The following is a 22,689-nucleotide window of genomic DNA, read 5'->3' as shown; positions in this document are numbered from 1 at the left end:
CTATATATATATATATATATATATATATATATATATATATATACAGGTATATTGTCAAACAATACTAATTTACATCAATAGAAATAATAGGTAGTAAAATACAGCTGTTGAATTGTATCTTATGTGTACAAAAATATGATTCACTTTCATTTTCATGAAGATACGATTTGAGACCAAAATCCATTACATGATTTCCCACGATAACGATGTTTTTTTTGCCACATTGAGTCCTGTAGGATAATGCAATAGAGCACCTTAGTTAGAAAAGGGCCTAGACTTTTCGTGGAGCAGAGCCAATATTACAGCTAACAATATTACGGTGGTGGCGTTTCAATGCAGACACATGCGATGCGTCGATAATAGAATGAATTATGTTAAAATGTACGCTGTGTAAAACGTAATGATCAACTGGGATCCCTGTACTAAACCGAGTTTCCTGTATTCTATTTTATCAATTAACAAATGATGTAGCTTAGTGGTTATAGTGCTGGCCCTTCAATTTTGAAGGTATTTGGTTCAACCCCTTGCAACTCTAAAGCCACCATCACCAGCACTTTCGTCACAACAATAATAATAGCCAAAACCAATACCCAAAAAAAAAAAGCAATGTTAAGATGCAGAAGCATCAATGTACTGAAAATGTTTTAAGATAACAATCAACCATGGACTCCAGATAAGAAAACTATTGCACTGTTAATTGGTAATTCAATCAGAGATCACCAGCCCATTAAACTCACATATTAGATTTAATATTGTTTGTTTTTAAGCGTAACATACAATGAGTGAAAATAGGAGGAAAAAGTACAAAAATAATTCATTAAAGACTGAAAACCGAAAATTTATAAATTATGTAAGTTATTATTAAAAATTTGGCAACGGAGTGAAAGATATTTTTGAAAACACTAATAGAATGCAAATGTCAGATATGCTCTTGGGATGAAAATTCCAAAGATGTGGCGCCGAGAAAATCTACTGGTTAGAATGTATTTCCATCCTACATTTGGTGTGGTAATGTTAAAAATTTAAAAAAAAACAAAAACCAATGACATTACTTACTTGCGACACCTTCCAAAATTATTCGCTGCATTATATGCATAGCATCCATTCATACTGTTTGCATCTTCCCATGAAATAAGATTCAAATACTTTTGGTCGTTATGGTTACAGACACTCCATCCTTGTGCACACAGCACTTTACCATGTTTTACGTGTCCTTTCCACGCACCATGGCACGCAACGATCCCAGGTAGGTGATTCAGGCCTTCTACTGATTTATCATGACATCCCATTTCCTCATCAGGTACTAAACAAAAAAATAAATATAAATACATATATATATATATAAATGCAATAACAAAAATAATACTATAAAATAATTTATTCTAGATTAGAAAAGCAGAAACAAAAAGCATATATTTATTCAAATTAAGAATAACCTGTGCACAAAAGCTTGGATCGATACATTTATACATTCTAGCTTGTGTCTATTTATTTTGATTTAAAAGTGATCACCATAAAAAATGTGGAATTTAAAATCTCTAAAGTTCTACCTTTTTTCTAGTACTCATTATGGCAAATATAGTAAGTAATAAAGCTATTTAAATTAAGATAGCAAGTACGAATTGTTCAACCAGGGTACAGTGACATTACAATGTCGATCACCATAAGAACACGATGCAGGAAGTATTAGATCATGTAGTTTACACAATAGCGAGCATGCGCAAAGTAATTGGGTCGTCATAATTAGTTGTAAATTGTTTATCAGTTGATTATGATAAGAGCGGTGGTAAAGCGGGTTATAACCTTTGATGTTCGGTTCGAGATGTTTCCATGTAATTTCACTGTTCCCTGGTTCAACCAACTTTCTCAGCAGTAAATAAATGGAATTTTCATAATTCAAAAAGTTTATGAAACAAGTTACAAAAAGCATTTATTTTTTGTTCTGGTGATGCCCCAGTGGATTCAGCTTTTCAAAGAAAGATGTTTTCAATCATTTCTTTAGGATGCAACTTGTACAATCATCTCTGGACAATTTAAACACAGTGCATTAACACAGAGAAGTCAACATTTTATTTTCGCTTTAGAATCGTACATGAACCATTCAACAGAAATGTGTGTTCCATATAATAGCACCATACAAAAATATCTCATATTGCTTTTAAAAATAATAACTTTATTTATTAATTATTTTACTTGAATGCAGGTAAATATCTATATAAGCCAGTAGGTTCGTAATGTTATTTTGATAATCGCATTAAAATGTTCCTTTGTTTATAATACAAAAACAAAGGAACTGAAATCTCAATTATAAAGTTTAATTTCTTAAAAAATATCAAAAGCATGTTGATTTTTATCCTTGGGTAATTTCTTTCCTTGTTTCCCTACTTTTTAGTCTTTGATTTGCCTGTCATCATACTTGTACGGTAAAGTGTGCACCGACGATGTCACACCGAATTTCCTGTTAATGATGTATGCACCGTAACAAACCTTACCAATCGCAACGAGCACACGAATCAGCAACGATAGAGCTAACTTACTTTCTAAGGTGTTTATATTCTACTTCCCCAAGTTTGAGAGTTGTGTGTAACACCGTCGCTATTGGTTAATTTATCAACTAATGCCGCTACAATGTTTTCCCTCCCATTAATTGCCACAATTAACGTCCACAGACGACATTAATTTTTCCCTAACAGTTCAATGGCCTCAACACGTTTAATTTCAGGGCTGTTTGATAAGGTAACAGTATCTTATTATTATAGATAAGAATCGTCACTTAATTTTAATTTTCGCTGGAGAAATCAAGGTATAATAACAATCTTGAGAGAAAATTAGAGCATTACAGTAATTAAGATGATATCAGTCTCAGTTTCTTGAAAAATTCCAAACTAAGGCTATCATTAGATTATCACCCTAATATCTTAGAAAATTGGCAAGGGAGAGGTTATTATTTAATTTACGCAAGAAGCTTCATTGGTGGTCACAGCGTACAAAAGCAAGTTGATTTAACTGCACATGTAATACACTGACTTATATTAACAGCTAAGTACCAATTTTGACCAAAACATGTTATCTTTTTTAACTTTTATATAATAGAATACTTTCATCCTTGTGAAATGGCTGGAAAGTTAATTAAAGATACAATTTAAGAAAGATTCTAAAATCAAAAAACAAGAAAACATGAAATGTATTCAAAAGTTCCTTTAAACAGAAAAATTAATTTTTGAAATTCATCTCAATTTATTTAAACTTTTTTTTCCATTATTCAAAAAAAAAAAAAAAAAATCGGTATCTCCAAATCCAAGAGAAATTGGGAAATTCTTAAAGTAGGGCATTTTTTTGGAAGTACTATATCATATATAGAAAAAAAGAGGAAATAGTTTTCCTGTTTCTATTTGCAATGTATATGAAGGTCAACATAAGTTTACACTAGTTCTTCCGTTACATTGCCGATTTATAATGTTCAAGAGTTGTAACAATGTGACTCAGGTTTTGGGTCATTAGAGCTAGCAGCCCAACATGCTGCATCCTTATTGTGGATAGATAACATGTTTATGGTCATCAATCCCGGTTAAAATGTAATCATCCTGAGATTGATTAATACAGCATATAGACTAATTTCCGCCTAGACAAGCTTTCTGACAGTGAATGTGTGAGCCTACTTAGACTTAACTACATTTATGATCTTTTGGAATTGTCTCTCTAACCAGTTCATTACTTTCGTAGTCTTAACCACAAGATATTTCTATCAATAAGATGCTTAACTTTTTATCATTGCAACATAAAAAAACTCGTAACCATGGAGTGTTTCTTGTCTCAACAGAAAGATAAACAAATATGAAACAGTAAATCTGGCTGTCATTCATTGAAGTTGCCCACAATTACAGTTTTGCCAACATCCTGTCCTTGAAAATTGTATTAAATAACACAAAAATCGAAAGGAATGTCATTTCAGATAATTTATGACGAGTGGTATAAAATCAACACAGTTATAAAATAATTGTAAAAATCATTTTCATGCACAACTACAGGGCGGTACATTTATTATGATGACAATCAGCTGTCCAGTAAGAATATTTAAAAATATACTTGATGGAAAAAAAATGCTTAAAAAATTTAATTAAAATAAAAGAAAGTGTTATGTATCACATTACTATGCCAACCAGTGATCATAAAATATAAATATAATTAAACATAATATAACATGAATTGTAATAACATAATAAATAATAATTACTAATATAATATTGGTTTTAATACTTCACCCTGTTACCCAATAAAGTTAAAATTTCTCCGGAGTGCCTATAAACTCAAATAAGTCTACATGCATGTTTTCAGCGCAAGGAAATAAAACTAAAATTATGTAAAAAAATATAAATATGCAAGTGTACCTTACATGTTTGCAACCATCACCGCTAGTGTATGAACTAAAATAAGCATTGTGCAAATTTTAACCAAGACAAACCATCAGTATACCACTTTTTACAGATAACCAGCACAGATAGAATTCTCATGCGTGGAATATAAATAGGAATATGGAATGCAATAAAATCAGCAGAAACTGGTTTTAAAATATATACTGTAGCCAACAGGAAACTGATGTTTATTAGTCAATTTGTGACCCGCCAGAAGCATATCTGTCACTTGAAGTAGAGTCACAAGTTGATTTAAATTACACCCATTTCCAAGTTTCAATTACCGTATACTTTACCTTTGATATTAATGACAATTCGAGATGAATTTATCTCGGTTATTTGTGTGTCTGAAAAGTGGTTAAAAACACATGTACATTTAAAAGGTTTTAGACGTTAAAATAAATCCATTACAACTATCACTCACAATATGGGATTTTTACATTTATATGACCAAGTAAATATATACATTACTGTATATTTCAATTTAGGTTTGCTGCGTATCACCGCAAACACAATGTAAACAAATATAGATAAGTATACAATAGGTGTAATTTTGCCCTACCTGACGTGGAAATGTACCGAATACTCAGTACATTTGAAAACAACTGCGAAAAAAATCGCAAGTTGTTCTCGGGTGGGACTCGAACCCACAATCTCCAGATCACTAGCCTGGCATCATACCGCTAGACCACCAAACTTGCGACTGATGACCAGGGTTGAATTCGAGTCCAAGTAAGCAGCGGGTACTGCAGCGTTGATAGTAATTGTTATTGTTGTGATGGAACAATAGACAATAACAGGGCAAAAATTACACCTATACATGTTTCTCCCGACGCAAATCCAGTTATTGTCTATTATTCCATCACGACAATAACAATTACTATCAACACTGCAGAACCCGCTGCTTACTTGGACTCAAATTCAACCCTGGCCATCAGGCGGAAGCTCGGTGGTCTAGAGGTATGATACCAAGCTAGTGATCTGGAGATCGTGGGTTTGAGTCACCCGAGAACAACTTGCGACAGTATAACTTTTTGTAACTATTAACATAACTATTATTTTTAACGACAACATTGAATTGTCAATTTTGATGGCCCATTCATTAACTATATTATGGTTGCTGTAAGCGTCGGTATGTATATAATAACCAAAATCAAGGTTTGTTTATGAGATGTGAACTGTGATTCAGTGTAAATAAACAGAAAAAAATGCAGAACAGGTGACGGGTATCTCTATCAGGTTTAAAAAAACCTTGCCATGAAATTCACACCAAATGTTCTAGATCATCTTCCAAACTGGATAGTCTTCCACCACGGCAAAATTATGGTCACTTTGATCATATTTTTAATTGATATGTCAACAAAAAATCGGCTTTGTCCAAGGTCCATGCCACGTCCCAGCAGGTATAGACACTTTAAACTGGGCCCATCGCTGAGTGCGGTGAGAGAGAGGGTCTTGAACAAATTAACAAAACCCGCTGATATGACATAAGATAAACTTGAAAGCAGGTGGCCGTGTAATACGCTAACTGGACTTTAATAACTTCCGATCAATTTAACCCTCAAAACGTAAATTGAGAATAGTAGGTAATTTGGCATTCCATCTTCTTAAACGACTGAATAAACAGGCACACTTTTCAAGACGTATTTCCATATTGTTGTCCTGTTTTACAAAAATATTAGTTCAGATGAAGGTAGTAGTCCTAACATTCCTGATGTTAATAGACTTACCATTTTTAACTACAGTGATAAACGTATCTTTTCTGTCAAATCCGGACAAATTATCAGCTACACAAGAGTACGAGCCGGTGTCTTGTTCTTCAATCTTTGATAATGTTAGAGCACCTGGAAGAAATAATGTAAAATGTTGAAAATTTAAATGTATATAGTTGATCTTTCTTCCCCTCAACCTCTCGGTACAACTTGGAACAGGTTAGAAGAACCATGATTAGTGTTTGGTAATAGGGATAAAATTGCTGTCTCCTCATGTATTGTTAAAAGCTGTAAATATGCCTATTATATATAGGCCTATATTATCATCATCATTGTTAGATACCTTCTTTGCCACTATCTTCATTTACAATGTCACAATCATCACTTCTGCTGGTTTGGGGGAGGGGGAGAACATAAAATATGTCATTTTACATTCATTATCCACTCATAGTGTATTAATAATTACATTTATTTTAATATGAATTAAAATGTAACACAATGCATAGCCTGTGTGCCACTTGCAAATACAAAGACATTGAGATGAGCATGATGCACTTTTTTTACAACAGTAATTTATTCTACCTTTGTCTAATTTCAGTCGCTTATCTTCTTTATGGATAATTTTGCCGTTACGGAACCACCGTAGGTTTGGTTCAGGAAGACCGGAGGCATGGCAAGTCAGTGTCATATTGAATCCTGACAGTATCTTCATCTCAGGGGGTAGCTTTGTATCAATTTCAGGTTCTTTCTCTGAAAATAAAAATGTTGATAATGTTTGAAAATCCGATTCCAATTAAAAGATTATTTATTGAGTGCTAGATACATATACACACACCCATACTTAATTATCCCTGCCATATCCCTTAGGTATGCCAAGTTTTTCCATTTTTTTAATCAGACAGTCGCCATTTAAAAGCCTACAGTATGCAGACTGATGATATTACTGGGAGGGGTCCCTATATATTTTTTTCTATGCTTTACTTGATAAATAAATGCATTCAAACTTTCTCTCTGGGGTATGGTCACAAGATCCCCTTAATTCTCTCTAATTAGATCAGATAGTAAAAAACTCAAATCACTTCCCCTTTTCTTCACTTCGTTTTTCCCTGACTCTAAGTTTTCCTGAATATGGTACATAGCTGGTTTGAAAAAGAAAGTGAAAAACATAGCGCATGAGGGCTGTAGGCCAGGGACCAAGGCCGCTGAGCCATGAAACTCAGCATGCCTTCGTGAAAATTACCTTCAACATGCAAAGGAAAAGCTGATGCCAACTTGTATTGCATTAATATAAATATTCATATACATTCATATTTACATATTTGCAAGATATTTTTAGACATAAATGGTATTTATTTAAAGATACAACATATTTTAATGATCCAGCAATTCGCATAACAATTAAGAGATCTACTACTGTAATATCATATTTAATTATCTGACACAATATTATGAAGATATTACAGACACACATGATATTTTAATCTGTCATCAAACGGATAGTATGATAGTTTGTAAGTAAACGCGCGTAATACATGTACCATCAGTTAGTTTTACCCTAAGGGTAGAATCAAGGTGCTGGGATGTGCTCCACACCTGCCATGATATCACTCATCACTGTTGTCTATCCTGCTGTCAGATCCCTAACATGCGAACACAAGTAATAGCTTTGACCTGTTGAGAGGTTCAAGAAAACGCTACTCTTACAACAGCGAGAATTCCCAGGTGTTTGAGCCATATATCTGATAGGTCATATTCATCCCTCTATATTTATTGAAAAAGTAATCATCCTGAGCTTTACAACTTATGATTGGCTATTCTGATGTTGCAAGAGTGCTTTCAATGAAAAGGTAACTGTGTTGAACAATTTTTATTTTGTTTGCTTTGTATATACATTTCACCATCGAATTCAAGACCTAGGACCTGAACATTTGGGGTGGTCTATGGTTCGGTCTTGACTTAGAGGTTATAGCTTAGTGTTTATAAATTGAAGATTGTATTTCTTTTGATTCTTTGAAAAAGTGGTCTCGAATTTGGAGGCTCAAAGAATCAGAGAGGGGGGTCTTGAATTGGAGGGGAACACTGTACTTGAATAGGGTATTTAGGTAGTTATTAACTTTCAATTTTCAATTACAACAAGAAAATATATTAGGTTTTAGGTTAGTTTAAGTGTTGAACATAATCAAAAATTTTGACTAGTACAGCACCTTCCTGAAAATAGTGGGCTGAAGCATTTGAATATAAAGTTGGCCCATGAAAAGAGGATATTCTTCGACAATTAACAATGCATAATTAATACCAATCCAATACAATTTGCTCAGACCATTACATTTGTTGGCAATCTAATTATGAACTAAAGTTCATAAATCATGGAGAATTGCTCGTTTCTCTCCATACTCTAATAGTACTCTAAAAGTTATTTGGTACTGCTTTTAAATGAGCAATTAAACATTTTTTATTCAATTTTCAAGGGTTTTGGATAATTTAGCATAAGTGCATCCAACTGAGAAGAAATAGATAGACCAATAGGCTTGCATTCAACCGTAAGTGCCACTAAAGTGTTTCAAGGTTCATCTATGCACTAGTAAAAAAAAAACCACATCCAATACAAAATTCAATAAGGATTAGTCAGTGACTAATGTTTTAGGCCTAAAATCATACGACTACATAAGATATTGCTAGGTCACATGATGCAAAGGGAATAGTGTGGATCCCTCCCTCCGAGGATAACACACACATCTCATTCTATGATTCATCGCTCTTCTGGGTTCTTCAATTCGTCCTCGCCTGTTTACTTTTAGAGACTTTGTAAGCACTTGCCTACCTGTAGAAGCCTGTAACACCTGCTGTAACCTGGGACGATCCATGTCCCATCAACAAGAGAACAAAGGAAGCTCAGTAAACAGCTCCACCTGCTCTGATCATCCTTAAACTTTCAAGAATCTATTTACCAATGACAATGATTAGACATGAAATGTCTAATTTCTACCAGGTAAAAGCTAGGCCTAGATTCTAGGCCCACCTGCGGTATCCAAGGTTCTCGTCCCTAGTGGGAAAGCAGCTTGTCCTCCTTTCATACCGTGGAGATATCTGTCTCTTCCTCTTCTAAACAATTACCGGCTTAGCTTCTGTTATCTGTACTATAAATCTTCCCATTCCCTTTTCTCTAAAGAAAATAGTTGATGCTTTAAGATTTGATTTTCAACTTCAGAGATTACCAATTACAGCATACTACTCCTAATAAATTGGTAATTTTTATTTCATATATCATAATAAATTTTTTGTGCAAAATTTAATAGAAATGTTTCCTTTTCTTTCATTTTGTAAAAGTTCATGTAGCCCTATTAAAACAAATAATTAAGCTGAAGCCAGATAAAATCCATAGGCAAACTGAATAAAAATTATTTATTATAAGATTTCAAGTGAATATTTTAAAAAAACTGCAATACATAAACATTATTTGATACATTTTCTTTAATCCTTGAAAAATTTTAATCTTAAAAACTATGGTCTTTGAAAACGTTTAATTCAAGTTTAAGTAACAACAAAAAATTAATAACACACTTAACGTATTCTCTGTTCTGGCTATTTTTGGTGTACAGCATGTTCTCTTAAAAATCATATTATTATTAAGTCTTGTATAAATGGTAACAATATATTATCTGAATCCGATGGGAAGCAACTAACGGATGTTTTGCTGCCTTCAGAGAAGACCGGTTTCCTCATGCTCCCTCCATCCGACTCTCGGTAGAGTAGATGCCGTTAGCCTCACAGATGGTTCAGGTTTTAATCAGACGGTAAATGCAAAGACGATGAAGCTAGATGGTAAGTACTAATACCAGAAATAAGGATGAAAATATTGAAGAGCTCTTAAGTATAGCAAACATCAAAGAGAAATGATGTTACCTATTGTATCAAATGTCTGTTGTCATCATCATAACTTGGTTAGTTGGTGAATAAATAAATAAATACTGTATAGATACCTTTATTTTGAGAAGGGGGAGAAAGTTCTGTATACCAATATCATAATCACCCCTACTGGTTCATGTATGTAATATTTTGGCATTCATTTGAGAATAGATGGAAGGGTAACTTTTTAATCATATAGACTGCCATTCAGTATTTATACTTTGTAGACCTATTTAATTATTGTTCAATTATATAACTATATATTCATGTATTTACTCAATATTTCTGAGCTTCTTACGGTAATTATTTAATAAGTTTTTGAGATAAAGTATAATTATAAAGATCAAAAGCTTTTTGTAGGGAATTATCACTTACTCTACTTTATAACCTTCTCTATAGGCCTATAAGTAAGATATCATCACTACATAAACTGCAAGGTGTAAACCAATGATACTTAATATCCTGTACATCAAATCACATGACACTTTTCGGCATGCAAAGTTATGTACATTAAAGGCAGTGATACACCAGCCTAGCTGAAATGACGTAAGGGACACAATCGTATCTGTAACTCTGGTATTTTTCATCACCCTTTTCTTGATTTATTATCAGCAGAAAGTGTCGGAACACATTTGAAGATTTCATAACACTAAAAAAAAAAAAATACCACCATTGATAATATTCACTGTGCTGTGATACTTAAGCAAACTGATTAATAGGTTCAGATTATACTTTATAAATCATTCTATTAATACAGTACAGGAAACCTGCCTACCTGGTACTACATGTATGAAAGATATCTGGAAAAGATTTCCACTTTGAATACTTTATCTATTGAGCTGAAGCACTTTTCCTTTAACTTGTTTAAAGTTATTTTCAAAATTTCAATAATGCATAGCCAATGTAAAGGCAATCTTAGATTTTTTTTTTCCTGAAAGTATTTGTAAAGTCAGATGAGCTCCTCAATCGAACTATATCCTGTGCTTTTGTTAGGTGGAAATGCTGGTATGTGAATGAGTAGCAGATAATAAAAATATACAAGTTTTGAATGGAATGCCCTATAATAATCTCCCAGAGCACTATTACATACAAAATGTAATAAATAAAAAAGACAAATTAAATAGTAAATAGATGCTCTTATTAGGCGATCCTTTAACAGTCAATGATGTTGCCTCCTTAAAATAAATATAGGAGATAGGCTGTATACTCAAGGTGGGCTTACCGAGGAAGTTTGGTATATTTTTTGTACTTTTTTCAACAACATTCTCATTGAAAATTCATTTTTTTCCAAAAGGTGAAGCCTATCATTGTTTATTAATTATTTAAAATCCTACTATCTTCCCAAGTTCGATCTGTCAGCTTTATATTGCTCTTGTAAAAGTCACCACCCATCAATTTTCATTAAACATCCGCTCAATAGTTTCTTTTATCTCTCTTTTGTAGCATCATCGCTACAAACATCATCACAACAACCTACAGTATCAACAACAGTATAAATATCGTCATTATAACCAATCAACTTCAATTTAGACGGTGGAAGTATTTCGGTTTCTCTTTCTCGTTCTTTTGATGCGCACAACAAGTGGTGAAGATCTGGTTTGGAAGACAAGACGACCATCACCATGGGAAATCAAACACAATCAGATGGAAAAATCCATTTCTAAAGTCGTGAAGGTTCTTACTCACACGGGCAGAGATCATGTGATCACTATCTAATTTTATAATCAATTTTGTCAACGTGTGGAGTATTATAAAACTTAGTTTAAAAAAGTACATAAAAAATAAATATAAAAAATTTAAAACATGTAGGCTTACATGTTGGACTCAGAAGTGAAATTATTTTGAAAAATAAAAAAACTGTTTAATATTTTAGTTAGGCCTACTTTCATATATTGAAATCTGTAATGATACTTTTGCTGTAGAAGATTTTGAGTCATATATAGGAATTCAAAGAATATAAATTTATGCTCTGCTTCAAATAATATTATTATAATGTCTTCAAAGTAACTTAACTATACCATTACAAAGTATTACTTTAACTATACATTTCAAGTCAAATTTTAAAAATTTGATTTATTCACTATATTTTAGACCTATAAAACATCTTCATACTGGAACAAATATTAATATCTAATTTTATTATTATTTATTATTATTAACTCTTTGTCATAAGTAGTATATAAATAAAACAGCATTAAAAAACCCAGATTCTATTATTTTAACCATCTTTAAAAACCAACCTAAATCCACACCAGGTTCTCTCATCGTTTTGTAGAACATGTGTACTATTGTACTTTACTAATTTGGTGATTTTTCCAGAAATTTCAACAATTTATTATTCCACCCTTGAGATGTGTTATTTAATGACTTGCCCTCCTCCAGGCATGCTGTAATCTCAACCAATGATCCGAGATCACAATGTTGATATTGATTGAGAAAATAGAATTGAGAACAGGCTCTGGGGACATGCCAGAGGTGTCCACTACCCAGCTACAGTGCACTTGTCCTTGAGTACTGATCATAGAACCTAGGCCAAGCGGTCCCTGCCTAGAGTTATTTTGAAAAATGTAGATCAAGAGTTAAGGGAGAAAGTCTCAAGGGATAAAATTTTAATTCCCCATAAAAAAACCCTCAAAGGGTTGTAAATATTTCGCAGGTGATAAAGCAAAATAAAATCAAGAGTTTTCAGAATAAATAATTATAATGATCATGTAGATATGTTCAGCCCCAAAGGCATCCTGTTTAACTTTGCTGATTAAAATCTCTGTTTGGACTAATATTAACTACACACAAATAACCTTTGTAATCAGTCACTCATTTCATGTTTTGATTAAGTGTAAATAATTTTGAAATTGCTTTTCGGGCAAATTCTTACAGTCAGTTTAGCCTTGTCATTACATGTTGGATAATAATTCAAACGCCTTGATGCAAATTGTCGGAAATGATAAAGAAGTGGTTCTATAACAAACAGGGACATAAATGCCGGAAGAAAATTACTACAGATCGTTAATAAACTTCATAACCTTGTCATTATTAACTACTTTAATGTCAGATTTTCTACATAATTTAAATTCAATGAGATCAGAAAACCATGAGGAGTATAATAACTAAAATGTGTACAATAAATGTATTAGTCCTAAAAGATCTAATAAGAATCTCTTAGTTGACATAAGAATTATCAGATTCCCCCTCCCACCCCATATTACAAAAAGACAATGACCAGATTTTGCTTGTGCAACTTTTTCCACCATGGTATATACTTGCTTTATGTTTGATCAAAACAAATTCTGGGTCGTAACATGGCTGTTGGACAATGTTGTATGTTATCAAACAAAGTGTGACAGAACTTTGATGAATCTCAAACACAAAAATCTGAAGGAACAAATTAATGTAAGTCGCATCCAAACAATCTTTTTCTTAAAAAAGAACTTTACATTAGATAATTAACTAAGAATCTGAATTCATAGGAATTAATCATAAGTAACTTTGCTTTCTATGAGAGCCTTACCTGGTTTTTTACAGCACAAAACCCCTGTAATACCGGGCCTAAAAGAACAAGACCTTCGGAAGTATGTGTCCACGCAGCAGCTTGCATCAATTCTACCACTTCCAATACATGACGTCTGGCCTTGGTTTTGGTGTGGGCAACTTCGTCCAATAGCCCCTAGATCATCCTAAAAAGCAAAAATAAATATCTTTCAAAAAAATTGCATTAACGAAAATAAATTTTGTACGTTATAAATGAGCAACTCAACGTTAATATAAATAAATTTTTGAATTTTTTTGAACTTTAATTGGGGTAGTCAGTTTATATGTGTTTGTAAATGTGGAGCAATATTTGTAATCTAGGTGTAGTTTCTAATTTGCATTAGATGTCCAATTTTTTACAAAATGGTAATTTAAAGACAGTCGATTTTCTTCCTAATGACTATTGAAAATATAAACACTCTGAAATCTCCAACCTGTGATTGGATGCGATATATTTTTTTAAATCTAGATGCAAAAAAAAAATCTCTATTTTCCAAAATTCATATAAAACATGAACCTATAAATTTAAAAAGTAAACACACTATGATTAACTGTAACAGTACAGTAGTTTTATTTAAATCTGAATGATGTTATTTGTTACTGAAATTTCCAAATATCGCATGGCCACATTGGTTGGTGTCCACTTTTAATATGAAAGTAGATGTATATCAAAGGTAAAAGTGGGTGTACAGGAAAACATGTGTTAAGGCTTAAGTTCTTTAAAGGTGCCACTTAGACTAAATGTTAGTCCATGAAGAATCTGCCCAGATTAGGTTTTAGCCTAGGAACATCATTCCAAGTTAAGCCCGAGATGTTGGATCGGCTTAGCAAGCAAGCTAAAGGCAAACGGAAGAGATAAAATCCCCATCAGGTGAAGTTTTGTTTCGCATGCACACGTGGTTAATCTAAGCCCCTAGATGATGGCGTGATCTACAAATACCATTATAATCAAGCTGATGTTAACCCATTTCTTTCTGCATTTTTCATTCTAGATCTAACAATACTGAAGTAATATTTCCGGAAAATTCAAAACTATAAAATCGGTAAAACAATTTATAGATATTCATAGACAGAATGCAGAACACTTGAATTTCTTTACTTTGTATATTTAAATATTTTAATTTAAAAGCTAAATTACATAAAATTATAAATGATTTATAATTAAATCTATTTTAGCTTTTAGGCCTTATGGAAAAAAAACAAATGAGACAATATTTTACTTGTTGGTTACGTACACTTCTGCATCAAATCATCACTCGGGTTTCTCTCAACCTATACTTAAGTAATCAATTAAGTTTCCAAGTCACAATGAATCAGAGAATCTAGTTCATTACAAAGAAAATGTAACTTTTACACTACAGAGGTTCTTTGCATAGCATGCAACAAACCATTATGGGCATCAAAACAACCTTTTTAGTGCATGGTAAGTGGTTAAGTGAATAAAGATTAAGACAGTGGTAGTTGGGGTGTAAGCTCCTACTTAGTGACACTTAATATTTAAGTACTGTACTGTACTACGAAGCCGCCAATTTTGTTGTCAGGTCAATAAAGTCTGTGTTTGTATCTTTGACATTATTTATGAGCAACAAGTTCAGGATTCAAACAGATTTGTAGCTTAAATTTTGAGGAATAAACAAATTAATGCATGTTTTGTAGCAATAATATTTTGCCTGTTTTTATACTAATGAAAAAAAAAAAAAGACATACTTTTCACCATCTCTCTCATTTTTTTTTGGTTTGGGGAGGTGAAGAAGAGCAGTTGCCTTGTTTTAACACCAAGGCCAAGATAATCCTGTAGAAACTTGCAACATTCTTACAAGTAGGCTTCACAGCACTGGTATATACCATTCGTGCATGCTATATTTCTGGGCAAGGTTTATATTTTTGTTTGGTAGATACTGTATATAGCTTTTTGTGTGGAGGTCCATCCTCCTGTTCATGTTACAGTAGTTGATATGGAAATACAATAAATATAGGATTTGAAAGTTAACTGGCTACTAATCCTACAAATGTCATTAGTTGGTTATTATATAAAACTTTAAAAAAATCATGAATATTGGGTACATCAGTTATCAGTGAAGTAGAAATGTGAGCAGGTAATCATAGACTAAGCAAATCAACTAGAAAAATATTTCTCCAATTATCTTGTATGATGAAATACTAATATAACTGGACAGGTACTTAAGTACTTATTTAGTCCTTGCACACCTGATGCTAAGTTAATATTTTGAGAACCTTCTACTAAGGACAGGTTGTCTGAAAGGTATGAACTCACTCCTAACAAGATTTAAGTCCAAATAAGAGTTGATAGAAAATAGGAACTCATAATCGAGTGATGTGCAGTACAAGGGACATGGCTATAACATAATGCATGAAGTGGGTTGCAAGGGGTGGGGACAATCAGAATGATAGGACTGTTACATCAAAAAGGATCTTATTGTAAACATTGATACAATGTTGGAAGTTTTTCACATAGTGATATAATAATAATTCTTTAAAAAAATGAAATTGATATAAGTCAACAATTTATCAACATTGCTTTTGAAAGATAACATGAATAAAAATATATGTGCAGCATATTGAAAATTTGGTAAAATTTAAACTCCATGTACAGATAATATATAGCTACAACTTCTTCTATAGGCCTATTTTGCTTTTGTTACTTTATTGAAAATTGTTTAACAACCATGTTCTCCAACACACTTAACTACATTAGCCACCTGCAAATACATTCCAAATCCCTAAGTTTGGCCAATAAGTGAACAATTTTACACCTGATGCTATTGATAATTCAAATGAGATGCGGAGTGGTGATATGACTCTTTAAGGTATTGCAGTTTATGCATCGTAATTTCAATGAAACACCAACACTTGATGCAAATTATTTTCCAAAATGCACAACCTCCCAACAGGTACTTTTTTTAACTCCCGCATTCATTTGGTAATCAGACGAGAAATTAACCGCGACTCTCTTTATTTATAATCACACATGGAAAATATTAGGTGGCAGATCAAATGCTTCCTTTAAGGTAACAAAAATTTCCCCTGCGTGTGGGATTGGCCGGCAAAGATAGCTGCTCGGTTGGCGGCCATGCAACTGTGAAATATTACTGCCTACAAGTTTCTTTTTACAGAAACAAGACATTACGAAGGAAAGGAATCAAAGAGGGATCAAACTCCGGTAAAATCCTCTGGATTTGCTGATAACTAATCAGAAACGGACTGTCTATTCTGTACATAATTACCAAAGCTGTTTTCAAGTCCAGTATATAATGCAGTAACACAAAATAAATTCATTAAAGGCACTTTCAGCATTACTTAGGCCTAGTTTCATGTATTCGGTGAGTATACCAGGCAAGATTCAAAGAAGGCAAGCTGGCCTCTCACCCCACCCTTAATTATTGAAAATTGTTTTTAATTGGAAAAAAAGAACAATGCATTAAAATGTATGTAATATTTGGCAATCAAGATGTGCCATAGTTAGGAAATCTTGATCTTAGCCAAAGCCATGGTGGGGGATCTCCCTGTGCCCTGTCTATTTCGAGATCCTCGATCCGTATCTGGAGGAAAATACAAGCCACTCTAAACTAAGATGAAATAACTACATCTGTGGATATGCTCATGGTGCATTGACCTACTATTTTAAAAAAAGATTTTCTAAGATGACAACAGCTAAAAAAAAAGGATCATGGAAGTTTAAGTGCATCTGCCAGGATTTGTTAAGTATTCTTTCCCCTTGTTTTTACTAGGCCCATATACAGTAGTGGAATTCATCATTTCCTGTAGGATTACTACGATTCACAAAACTATCTTGTCAAGTAAAGTTCAACCTGCCCTCTTTAAACTTGTTGCCTTGCTATGACAACACAACACAGGTGTTTCTACAAACTTTTTTTTAAAAGATATATTGCGTTATCAAAATATGAATTTCCAAAAATTATTGTAGAATAATTATGTATTTGAGAGAAAGTAGACCTACACAATGAAAGGGATGTCATCTGATAATTATATTATCAGAGGCCTGTGATGTTACTGGATTTAATTCTGCCATCCATCTCCCTCCCTCCCTCTATATCCCATCAGGGGTCCTAGATGTAATAAGCTTAATTTCTGTCATCCATCCCTTACCTATCACAATTTATATCTAGGCCTATATCATGTCAGATATCAATGACATTACGACTGTCTAGTTGTCATCTTCAAAAGATTCATCAACGAAGTCCCACAACAGATAGTATGGAGTGATTTCTGACACTTGAATTCCATCTGGCATTCCATTCATGACAACAATACGAAATCATCAGTTTTAACAGGTGAATGTCGAGCAAGTGAGAATGCCTCCTGCACCTGTACCTATCAACTTAGCCTACAAAAAAAAAGCCAATCTGACCTCAAGCCTATTTTAAATGGCTTGCTAGAGAGGGGAGCTCAAGTAAGCTGTCCGTAGTGTCAGTATGTCCAACAATTTCCTACAGAGATCAGTGGGGTGTAGAGGTAAGGTTCAAGTGGGGCCCAATGGTGCCTAGAAAAACTTGGCAGATTTTGGCTATTTTGAGCTGTTCAGAGACATTTAAGAATGTAATTCGTCCAAAAAATGTTCTTAAAGGAAAATAATTTTTTTTCTATTTCGGTCTAATGATGAACCTCTGCTGGCAGTGCTAACTCTATCCGTGTCAATTCATTTTTAATTATATTTTTAAAATGGTAGGTAGTTTATTAAGATAGATGCTATTTTATTATTACACACTTTAACCACCTTAAGCTAAATTTACACTAGACACGATTACGACACGACGACATAATAAGATGCGCAAGTGTTGAAGAATACAAACTACGTGATGATATGTCGTATGCTATGTGGAACAGTACAGAACAATGGTGTAAAGCACAGGCACTTTCAGGTTATATCATTACCCAGTAGTCCTACTTTACTGCAAAACTTATGAAATTTATTTGCATCTTCATCAGTGCATGAAATATCTATGGTTCAACCTCAAAGGTAGAAGAACTATATTATTTCATTTTGAGACCTTTCACTTCGGGAGGGCTGGGCAGCCATGCTGCATACAAAGGTACATTGTATGTCTTTAATAAAGATATGTTTCAACATACTGTAACCAAATAGATTGAGTAAGATTGACAGCTCTGGCTTGCCAAATTGGAGGTGGCATAATCAAGCAGGTGTATATAAAATCTCAATACTGACACAAATACAGCTGTCACCTACTCACAGTTCATCTTTCAAATTGACAACTAATGTGGCCGCTATACTAATGATCCAGAAGCAACTAAGTACCACTCAAAATATCCAAGTGGTTCCCAAGAGGTCCACTTTAAATATTTATGCTATACTACTGTATCTTCTCATCTTAATGTTGGAGAAATAAAAATATGAATTGAAATTATTAGTCAGAAATTAATGAAAATTTAAAAAAATGCAAATTCAAAATAAACATGAATTTTAGACTAAAATGTAATAAAAATAATAAGAAAAAAAAAATTATTAACCTTTCCCAGCTTCACCACCACCAAAACAAACATTGAAATCAAAGAGATAACTTTAGTGTTTGAACTTTCTACAATACCTTTTAATTAGGATTGCTATATTCTCCTAAACCACATTAACACTTTTTCTGATTTGGGAATAAATTATTTTTCTCAAAGTCAGCTATGACTAGGCGTATATCATCGATAATTGGACAACTAAATATTTTTAGCTTTCTTGTATATTTTCCTGTCATAAAAGTCTTCCTTTATAAATCTGTCAATCGCTCACATGAAGGGAATTTTAATTGGAGAAAAAGTTCGTGAAAATCCTGGCAGTTGATATTTAACAGATATTTATTTACAATAAATTAAAAGTTGATTTTACAGAAAAAAAAAAATTATTTATGGGGAAACAACTGCATCCGGTCTAGCAAGCTGCACATACTAGTGTTACAGTCATTCTAACACTGTTATTGTTAACAGATCTTTGTACTTTACGATATGACCTGTAACGTAACCATGCACCAAAACATCAGTAATGATAATTTGATTGGTTGCTTTAATGAATTTTAACGAGGTACTACAATCGCTCTGATAGGTTAAAAGTCGCATGTGTTTTCTTTTGAGCTCTCCTGTAGGTACTGTAACTGCATCTCAGACATGTTAAAACAACAGGTAGAACTGTTCCTTATTGTTTTAGATCGGCAATATTCAAAATCACTCCAGATTCAGTTTCGGGAAATTGTTTTCATTCAACACTACTATCTGATGAACTTACTGCAAAAAAAATCTCAGTTTATCACGTTTGCGAAGCAGAAGAGGTAGAACTGTGCGCAGTGATATCGCGTTTCAAATGAGAAATCACTTCAAGAGCGTAATCTATTGAGAAAAGACAACACAATTGAGCAGGTGAACCAAAAAGGTACGCATTCTATTTCCGCACAATAGGGGTCTAATGAGAGGACATTCTTTTATCCACGCGTGATTGAATCCGACACGGTCATAATATGAATACGCAAATTAGTTAATCTCACCCAACATTACAGATATTGAAATTATTACTGTAAGCAGAATCAGGATGAATCATATTACCTTTAGTGTAGGTTGTGATTCAAATTGCCAATAAATAAATGTCAAATAGAATTATGGAATTGAATTATGGAATTGAGAAGATGGATTTATAAATGTGTCTACTCAATTACAAAATGGAAGGAAAAAGTTTTCTATGGTTGAATAAACGTTTCTGAATGTTAAATTTTGTTTACCGTATATAATCTTGATTTAAAAATAACCATATTAGGCATGTGACTAAAAATTATGTAATTTACATTAGAATAAAGACACATGCAATCTAGTATGCAACAATAAAGAAAAATATACAATACATACTTCTACATGCTCTAACTTTTTAATTACAAATGTTTATATTATTATTATGAAAATATCCTTAAAACATATTGCAAAATCTTAATACAAAATAATATTCGATGAATAAACCAGAACGATACTCAACTCACAGGTCATGTATTTCAATTTGTAGGAACACATTGTTTTCATTCAATAGCAATTATGTCCGTCTTAGCAAATCAAACAATGGAATTATTTTCAAATTGACTTTGGCAGAAAGTACATATTTGAAAAACGGAGGAATAAAGCAACTTAAAGGATAACAATCCTAACAGGCTATAATCAGAGAATAGTCAACACTGTTTATCACACTTGAAACAGGATTTTAAAGCCAGTAGTGTTTGGCTAAGTAAATATTCTAGCCACAGCACTGAGTGCATGAGCCCTTGACAAACATGGACTTTCAAAGCAAATCATTTCTAGGCCTAATTGACATCAGTCACAATTACCTTAATTAATCGCTTAATGAAAATTTTAATCTACTACAACAAAATAATGATGGTGTCCCTGTACACTGCTTGGGTTATTATTTTTCCTTTAATATTCGTCGTCATGGAAACAACATGCGAGTAAATTCAACACAAACCTTGACATTACAAGTCACATGACAGAAACAAAAAACTGCCTAGTTATGTTAGGACACAAAGGAAGATAAATCAATGAGATGGACAATTTGGAATTCCGATGTTTCTAACGAAAGCACGATAAGAAAATTATCTGCTACTAGAGGAATTAGAATAAACTTGGAACTTTAAAACAACAACTAAGCATGGTGGTTGGTTGAACTTGCCCTTCAAGCAGTACAAGGGACAATGGTAATTGGACTAAAGTATGGCACATTAATACGTTGTGTCATCATTGCTTTAAGCAGGAGAAATGATCAAATAACAGAACACTCTAGATCAAATGACTATCATTCATTCTAAATCTTTTCATCAATAACATGGATGACCTAGTAATGTTCACAAAAATGATTAGTTCTCCTGTACGTCCAAAACTATGCCATATAAAATAAATGTACCGTAAATGACACGTAAATGGGCCTTGTTTAAAATCAACATGAAATTCAGATTTACACTCATGGGGGACCCGCGATAGTTTTAGTGCTGGGACTATTGTGGCCATTACACCATCTACCACTGCCAAGTAGTGTACCGCCTACCATGGCATGTATACCGGGAGACAATCCCCTACTTATTTTGGATGTGTACCAAGTTCTTTTTTTTGTGCATGAATTAATATGCATACGGTACCAACAGTTTAATGTTCTATCTGAAGCACAAGGTAATTAATTAGACCAAGGTGTCTTACCCAAGAACTACACCATTGACACGTCTGCAAATTAGTTCATCTCACACCAAAGTCCAATTTTTCACTGCTGTGCTTACTTGTTCTATTGCGTAGTTTGTTGAGGGTCCTTCTGTGACTAAGGACCACCTCTATAAAACATGCTTACAAAAAATTTTAAATATATCTTTAACAGTAAACAAATGAAAGTATATTTAAGACTATTAAGTATTTTAGATACCAAAAGCATTTATTTCATGATAGGTCAATCAATCATTGAGATTTGGTCATAACTCCATGTTGATTCTACTAAACTCATATTAATCCCAATTTTTTTTACCCCAGGTGGAACATATTACTATTAAACTCAAGAAAATATTTGATCACTCAGGACGTTGATCTTAATGGCATGTCCACTTCTGTTTGTAAAGTCCCAGATGTTATTTGCAAAGCCTGGCAATCGTGCGTAATCTCATTGGCTGACGGTGTCCAAGAGAAGACCAAGATTCAAAGGAAGACTTGAGCCCCATTGTTCGCCTCTGTCAGCACAATTGTCTGTGCCTTACCCTTCCTTTGTCCTCGATCTTAACTGAGTATATTAAGTGTGCTCGTTTGGGAATAAGCTAACAAGCTAACGTTTACAAATTAGGATTGTTATTAAAGCAATTCCAAGGTATTAACATAGCAATCAAGACTAAATTCCAGGCAAAATCACACAAATCAAAACATAAGAGGGTAGATTTCTCAAGAATAAGAAATCTCCACGATCAAATAAGGATGGTCCATCCAGAAACGGTGATTATTTGGGACACTCCATCTTTGCATTCTGCTAATACAGTATGTATAACCAGATCATGAAGATAAAAACAAATATTTCCCTATTAATTGTATTCAATCATTTCATCCATATGGATGGGTTGGATATATGAAAAAGGCCAAATTCAAATGAA

General features: G+C 33.2%; 1 protein-coding gene across 3 annotated transcripts in view; it reads right to left on the bottom strand.

Annotated features, from left to right (window-relative positions):
- The window catches only part of LOC117124348 (neurogenic locus notch homolog protein 1-like), a 95,444-nt gene that overhangs the window by 22,509 nt on the left and 50,246 nt on the right, over window positions 1-22,689 (bottom strand). For 2 of the 3 annotated variants that reach the window (XM_033270557.1, XM_033270556.1), the window contains 5 exons: window positions 13,539-13,704; window positions 6,707-6,874; window positions 6,143-6,256; window positions 4,709-4,759; window positions 1,057-1,303 (listed from right to left, as the gene is read on the bottom strand). In XM_033270557.1, coding sequence (XP_033126448.1) covers window positions 1,057-1,303; window positions 4,709-4,759; window positions 6,143-6,256; window positions 6,707-6,874; window positions 13,539-13,704 — 746 coding nt within the window. The remainder of the gene's footprint in view (window positions 1-1,056; window positions 1,304-4,708; window positions 4,760-6,142; window positions 6,257-6,706; window positions 6,875-13,538; window positions 13,705-22,689) is intronic. The other variant, XM_033270559.1, reaches the window with a different exon arrangement.

This window comes from Anneissia japonica, unplaced genomic scaffold, assembly GCF_011630105.1.
Source record: "Anneissia japonica isolate Jap-2015-1 unplaced genomic scaffold, ASM1163010v1 scaffold750_len1593409_cov174, whole genome shotgun sequence".
Classification (NCBI taxonomy): domain Eukaryota; kingdom Metazoa; phylum Echinodermata; class Crinoidea; order Comatulida; family Comatulidae; genus Anneissia; species Anneissia japonica.
The sequence above is the reverse complement of the archived record's forward strand: the minus strand, read 5'-3'. Positions and strand labels throughout refer to the sequence as shown.